Here is a 7,196-nt window from a genome sequence, read left to right as displayed (position 1 = left end):
TCAAAAGTCCCTCATGTTTATTATGCTGCATCAGGACTCCAAAAGTGTGTTAGCTTCAGACAGAAAACTGGTCATTTGAACGATGTAAGGAACCTGCCTGTTCTGGGGTACTGAGTCTTGGTGTCTTAAAGGCTCCCATTAGTCTGGGACACTGCAGACATGTCCAGCAGGTACTTAGAGCTGCCTGGACCATTCCACATCCCAGCACAATGGATATCCAGTTCATGTCTCGTAGGCATCTGCTACTGTAACCCAGCAAGAGCCAGGCTTCCAAGCCCAGCAGCTTATCATACCCTCCTCGCTGGGGCCATAGGAGCAGTCACTCCAAGAAGGTGCAGAGCCAATACTGGCATCAGGTGTTTCTTCCCCCCCCCCCAAGCAGCTTCAGACAAAGCAGAAGAACTTCTTCCAGCGGCACTTGGAGAGAGTTTTGATGCCTTTGGCAGTCATCTTCTTTTCCTGCCGTGCTTTGTGCTCAACACCGCTGACAATGGCCATGTCAAAAACTTCTTTGAGGTTCTTCTGGGTCAGTGCTGAGCATTCCAGGTAGGCTTCAGCCCGGATTTTGTCAGCTAGACCTTCTGCCTGAGGCCGGGGCACAGGCTTCACGTGGTAGCGGTCCAGGCTGATGAGGACATTGACATCGTCCCGCAAGTCTGCCTGTGTCCCCACCAGCAGCACTGGCGCCCGGGGGTTGTGAGTTCGTATCTCAGGGATCCATTTCTCAGTAATGTTTTGGAAGGAGCTTGGGTTTACCACACTGAAGCAGACAAGGAAGACGTCAGTGTCGGGGTAACAAAGCGAGCGCAAACAGTCAAAGTCCTCCTGTAGAAAATGGAGGGGGAGGAAAAAAAAAAATCTTCACTGGACTGATCTCCTAACAGCATGACGCTGCAGTGGCTTTTTCACATGTTAACTAGGACAGCAACACCCTCAGAGGCAGGGCATGGTGCTGACTTTGTGGCCATGCCACAGTTCAGGCACAAGTTTCAGAGCTGAGGGAGTCTGTCATTCACCCGTCTGTGACTGCCATACCAGCGAACGGCTGATGCTGGACTACTGCATTTCCTTCCTTCCCAGCTAAACACTGCCTTCCTCAAAAGCCTGCAAACAGTCCCTGTCCTGCGGGACAGGGAGCAGCTGACAGCTGCTTTGATAGAGCTTACCTGTCCGGCAGTGTCCCACAGCTGGATCCGGACTGGGGCTCCATCCACCAGGACCTGCACTGTAGCAGAAAGAGAATAAGGGTGAGTGTAATGGAGTTGCCCAGCATACACACATACACTCATACAAGTTTTTCCCCAGAGCACTCTGTTTTGTATCCCACTGAACAGACTTGCTGAAGTCACTCAAGTCTGTCCTCCTTGCTGAGCATCCTCCCAAACCTCACTAAAACAGCTGAAGCTTGCACTGGGAACATTAAGAGACCTGCAACAGACTTCCTGATTTGGTTATCCCTCAGGTGTTTCGGGCTCTTCTCCAGTATTTTGAAAGAATCATTCCATATTACTAGACAACTGCTCCTCTAGAGAAAAAGAGCCCTTAGCCAAATGCCCTGAGAACAACTTGTTGTTCTTCTTCCACAACCCAAGAAAGCAGATAAGGATAAACACAAACTGAGAACTTCAGCAACTTGTGCCTAGCTTTTTGACCCAGCGTGGAAGTTCAAATCAGTCTCCATTAAAGCTACTGGAGATTTTTCCCATCCAGGCCAGAAATTTGGCCTTAAAAAAAAAAAAAAAAAAAAAAAGTGTCTCTGTGAGTGTCCTAGCTAAGGAAAAGCAAAGACCTAAACCCAACTTTGAAATAAAGCAGCTATTAAGGAAACAGTGATAAGTGAAATCCCCTTCAGAGACTATCCACACACTGAAAAACTGCTGAGTTACACATGTAAGGTCTGCTCCCATTTCACTCCCTAATCACGGTAAGCCTTTATGTGATTATCAGCTGACTCAGACTGAAGGCTGGCAGGACCTCTGATGGAAATCTGGAATGAAACTGTTAGATGTTTAAGTGCACAGACACCGCAGAGACCAGAGACTGGCTAAGAACCGAGGAAAAGGAGAAAAGGGTTGAGGGAGCTGGAAATCACTTTAAAGTCCTTAGAAGGTGGATGGGGCTGTGCTCTGGTGCATAGAGGCGGACATCCTGGCTAAGGTGACAATGGCTGGCACTTGACACAAGCTAGCTAAATGCCCTTGCTGTGCCCAGGAGGAGGCTTTATTGTCCTTTTTGTTTAAAAAAACCCAAACAAATAAAAAAACAAACAAACACAAAAACCCAAAGAACCTCCAAAACAGAACCAGGATCAATCTTTTGTGATTCTTGAAGTAATTAGCCAGGTGAGAAAAGTGATAGAAACAACTGACTTGGAGAGTTTAACACAAGCTCTTGGAGGAGAGCACTCCTCCCTGAAAGCAGTCTGGGGAGAAGGAGGGAGACGCAGACAAGAGATGAACTGTTTGGTGGGAGGCTGAGATTGAAGGAAAAACGAAGGGGTGGGTGCGTCCACCACAGTGCCACTCCTCGCGGCGTAGCTGAAAGTCATTGCTTCCTTATGACTGGGAAACAGTTGGGTTGTTACCATATCTTTGCCCCAGAGGAGGAAGAGAAACCTGTTCCTGATCAAAGAACCTGCTAGATCCTGACTTGATCTTCAAGGCACTGGGCATTTGCCTTTCTAGTATCTGGTTTCTTCTGTCTCACACATGTGTTGAGAGAAGGAATTAGCATCTCTGAAATGTTTTACAATCTTCAGAAGAAAGGCACCACATATATTACCTGCTGCTCCAGTGCTTGCACAAAGGTTTTTTTCGTACCTGCTGCTAGCCTAAGCTACGCTAGCAACTCTGCAACAGCCCTCCAAATACCGCCCTCACAAGGTACACACCCTCAGGATGAGGCTGGATTTCCGTACAATAGCGAAGGGGCCGGCAGAACAGGATAGCCTGCTGGAGAAAGGTCACTGGGTACATGTTTCACTCAAGGCCGCTCTACCTGGCGGTGACACCCAGCAGGAGGTAGCACCCAGACAGATGTGGCCGGTTTACGGTCCCAGAGCCATTGCCCTGATAATGCAATACTTTCTCCCATCTTCTTATCTTAAACTTTAACTGGTACTGGCATTGCAGTCCCTTGACCAGAACTAGGGTTGGGATGTAAACTGGGAAGCTCAGTTCTGCCGGCAGTTTCAATTGCAAGTATTTCCCAAGAGTGGAGGGAATTGGGCTGAAATTTCTGAAATGGATCCTGAACTGTGCTTCGTGGATCCAGGGAGGGACTTTTCTCAAGTTTAGCCAGGTTAAGAGTAGGAGTGGGACAGGAAATGTCTCTATTCTCCCATTTCCTCCCAATAAGCAGAAAGGGAACTTGGGAAGACCCGTTTTTAATATTTCTGATTTCTATCAGTTGCAAATGCTACATGCCTTTGGAAGTCAGGCTCGCTACTTGGACATTCAAAGTGGGGCTAAACCCATGTGCAGCTATCTTCAAATTACCTGCTGCTAATCGGGGAGTCTCTGAACTCATACTGCCTCCACCTTTCTGGATCGTTTTACTATGGATTTGCCCTTTCCAAAAATGTGGAGGCTAACAACTATGGTAATGTCAAGCCTCTCTTACCCCCAAACTGTACACATCAGTGTAAAGGGAGCAGAGAGAGCAGCAACCTTTCCCTTGGAGGACCTGAGGGCTCCTTACATCTGTTCCCAAAGGACCACTGGACCCTGAACAGCAGCGTGTTCCCAGTTCATTTCCTTCAGGTGACAGTGGAAGAGCTTGGAGAGGATCAAGGCAAATCAACAATTCCCAGTGTAAGAGTGAGCAACTGGGGAGACATTCAGACAAACAAAACGCTCCCTCTAGGAACCCCTGAGACTATGACACACTAGAAGTCTCATTCCTGGTCTGACTTGAGCCCATCTCTAATCTACCAATCTATACTGTCACGTACTGTTGTGTTTCTTCACATCAGACGAAGATCAGAAATCATTCAAAGGGCTTTGTATTTTCCTGGGGTTTATATTAGAAATTGGAGCCCAAAAGAAGGGGAGCGGAGAACAAGAACAAAGATGGCATTTACAAAAGTGGAAACTAGTGAGAGCTCATCAGCTGACCGGGAGGGCAGCTCTAGCCAGACTTAGAAAGGCCTTCAGCTTTTTGGCAACCTCTGTTCAATGCTAACTTAAGTGGACAAGTGGAGAAAAGGATGCTTTTGCTGAATATCAGTTGAAGCTAGAAAGCCTACACTTCAATGCTGTGATATTTCCGAAGCTAAAAACCACCACCACCACCAAAAAATGAAGTCCCCTTCTATTTAGCCGTAGTGACATGACAAACCCAGGAAGGTGCCCAGTTTCACAGAAGTTGCCAGCCAACCTGACACACGCCCTGCTGACACCCAAAGCTGTAAAATGCAAGACTTCCACCTGCTAAACTCCACAAAACGCCTGCGGGACTGGGTCCGAGTGGCAGAAAACGCCCTGGGGCTTGGTGCCCGCAGGCCGTGCGCACCCTACACCCGCAAAGCCCCCGGCGGCAGCCCCTCCGGCCGGGAAGGCTCGCCCCCGCCGCCCCCGCCCCGCCGCCCCCCGCCGGCCCGGGCGCCTACCGGAGAAGGTGTCGAGGGCGGTGGGCTGGTACTCGTCGGGGTACCCGTTGGTGGTGTAGCTGACGACCAGGCTGGTCTTGCCCACGGCGCCATCGCCCACCAGCACGCACTTGATGCCCAGCTCCGGGCCGCTGCCCCGGGGGGGGCTGTGTCTCCGCAGGGCGGGCGAGTAGTCCAGCAGCTCCTGGGGGGGCATGGCAATGGCAATGGCACCGGCACCGGGGGCGCGGCGGGGCTCAGCGCGGGGAGCGGCGCGGCGGGGCCGCTGCCATGCCCGGGCGGGCGGGCTGCTGTCGGGGCTGCGCGCTGCCGTGCGGGGCCACCCTCTCCGGCCCGCCTAGCACCGCTCCTCGCCGCTACACCTGCCCCCCTGCGCCCAAAACCGGCCCCCATTTCCCTAGGCCCGCCCCGGCCCGCCCCGCCGGGAGGGCGGCCCGGCCCGGCCGCCTCCCCCCGCCGCCGCCCCGCGGTGCCGCCGCCCCGCCCCGCCCCGCCGCCGCGGCCGGCGCTGGCCCTCGGGGCGCCGGCAGGTGCCGCGCCGCGCTGCGTGGTGTGCGCGCAGCAGAGAGCCGCCGACCCCCGTCTGTCCGGGCGTGTGTCCGGGCGTGTGTCCCCTTTGCCTTCCAAAAGAAGCAGCGCTGAGGCGTGTATGTCCACCCTCCGGCAGCCCCACCTGCAGCATCTGTCGTTTCTGGCATGAGGGGAATAAAATCAACGGTCAATATCGTGAGGGACAACAGAAAACGGATGACAGAAGTGCATCACGTTTGTTGACTATGTGATTGCCATTACTGAGTTCCTCTGACCCAGCCGAGCTGTTGCTACACGCTGGCAAAAGCCACAAAGCGTATTTTCCCAGCACCGTGGACATGCGCAGGGGTTCCCGGTCTACTGCCCTTTCTCAGGTTCACCTCCGGTAACTCACACACCACACTGTGCCCTTGGCAGCCGAGAAGACGGCTCCATCCCTGCCCTGCGGAGCTCACCGTCTGAAGAAGTACGACTAAACAAACAGAAGAGTGGGAGCACACCACTTAAAAGGAGAGATGCGGCCACACTATCACAGCAACCATTGCACCTCAGTGTAACACCACCAAGTGACTGAAAACACTGGAGGGAAAGTATTAATGCATGCAATACCTAGTATTGCAACATCAGCTTTGAAAGTGGAGCTGTTTCCTCATGGAGGATCTCAACTCAGGCTGTCGATGAATGCCACCAATTTACTTAGATGATGTCCTTCATCGTGCTCTCAGCGAGGGAGACCTGTGCTGCAAGGAGCCATTGATTAGCAGTTCCTGAGCTTGTGTCTCACTGTGGTTTGCATCCACACTGAGAAGCTACCCAGGCATTTCACCTGTATTAATGCTAAACTTGAGAAAACACCTTTAAGTCAGGCACAGGCTAAAATGCCTTTCCCCATGGCTGACAGGTCACAAGCACTGCAACCCCTCACGTTCAAGAGTCTTGGCTGGACAAAGCATGTCCGCTCCTGGGAGACAGCCCACGAGCTTCCTGGGAACAGCAAGGCGGCTTTTCCTCTGCCGTTTTCTCTAGCAGTTTGCTTTAGAATCATACAATCATAGAACTTTTTGGGATGGAAGAGACCTTTAAAGGTCATCTAGTCTAACCCCCCTGCAATGACCAGGGACATCTACAACTAGGTCAGGTTGCTCAGAGCCCCATCCAGCCTGGCCTTGAATGTTTCCAAGGATGGGGCATCTACCACCTCTCTGGGCAACCGGTTCCAGTGTTTCACCACCCTCATTGTGATTTTTTTTTTTTAATCAACCTCTTCTGTGTTTTTACTAGCACAACCTTAAATTCCTATAGCTACAAAAAAAACGGGGATGGTATTATAAACCAGGCTGCCGCGAAAACGTGTGCCAGACAGTCTTGCTACAGTGAGTGGCTGCTAGTTGAAGTGACTGGCTTGCATTAGGTTGGCTTTTTCCATGGCCACGCTCTTGAGTGTTGGTGCAGAGGCAGGTGCCAGCTGAACTGCTCCAGAAGAGCCAGAAAGTGCTGGGACAGGCGATACTCGGTAACGGGCGAGGTGTGGCTGCGGCTCCGATGGGACTGGCGAGGACACGCTACGCCGCAGCCAGGGCAGGCGGCACAGCAAGCGGGGATTGTGCAGAGGTTTTTCAGTGCATTTCAGGCACAGGCTGACATTCTGTGAACTATGACATTTCCATTTAATCGGAGGAAATTAATGTAAATGAGGGATTATTCACCAAATCCTTCACTATTAGCGAGCGTTTGCAGCAGCAGGGGAAAGAGATGAAGAGAGGCTGGCAGCTCTTGTTTCCTATATGCTGTTTACTCAGGAATGGATGTCCCTTAAGAAGATACTCTGTTGCCCCACTCCAAGGATTGAATCCCTTTTCCTCTCCTTCCTTTCCTAAAATCTCTTCCTTCTGTGACTATGCTCTTTTTCCCTTGCAGTTTCTGACAGACATTGGTTGACACACACTTAACATGTGGATGAGCTCAAGTGATTTTTAATCTATATTTAAACTAAGCGATTAAGCAAACAAACAGGGCAGCTCCCACGGGTTCGTTTCTCAGGTCTTGCCTGGCTCCT

At 51.5% G+C, this 7,196-nt stretch overlaps 1 protein-coding gene across 1 annotated transcript; it reads right to left on the bottom strand.

Moving 5' to 3' along the window:
• Window positions 1-384: 384 nt before the first annotated feature.
• Window positions 385-4,805, bottom strand: RHOV (ras homolog family member V; the record flags this gene model as incomplete). The annotated part of the gene is made up of 3 exons (XM_082316794.1): window positions 385-825; window positions 1,167-1,225; window positions 4,610-4,805. The coding sequence occupies 3 exons, from the start codon at window positions 4,803-4,805 to the stop codon at window positions 385-387; spliced, it is 696 nt and encodes a 231-aa protein (XP_082172920.1).
• Window positions 4,806-7,196: the final 2,391 nt, after the last annotated feature.

The sequence above is a fragment of the Platalea leucorodia genome (genome assembly GCF_965183815.1).
Source record: "Platalea leucorodia genome assembly, chromosome: 7".
In the NCBI taxonomy this organism is placed as follows: Eukaryota; Metazoa; Chordata; class Aves; order Pelecaniformes; family Threskiornithidae; genus Platalea; species Platalea leucorodia.
This window is presented reverse-complemented; position numbering and strand designations above follow the sequence as displayed.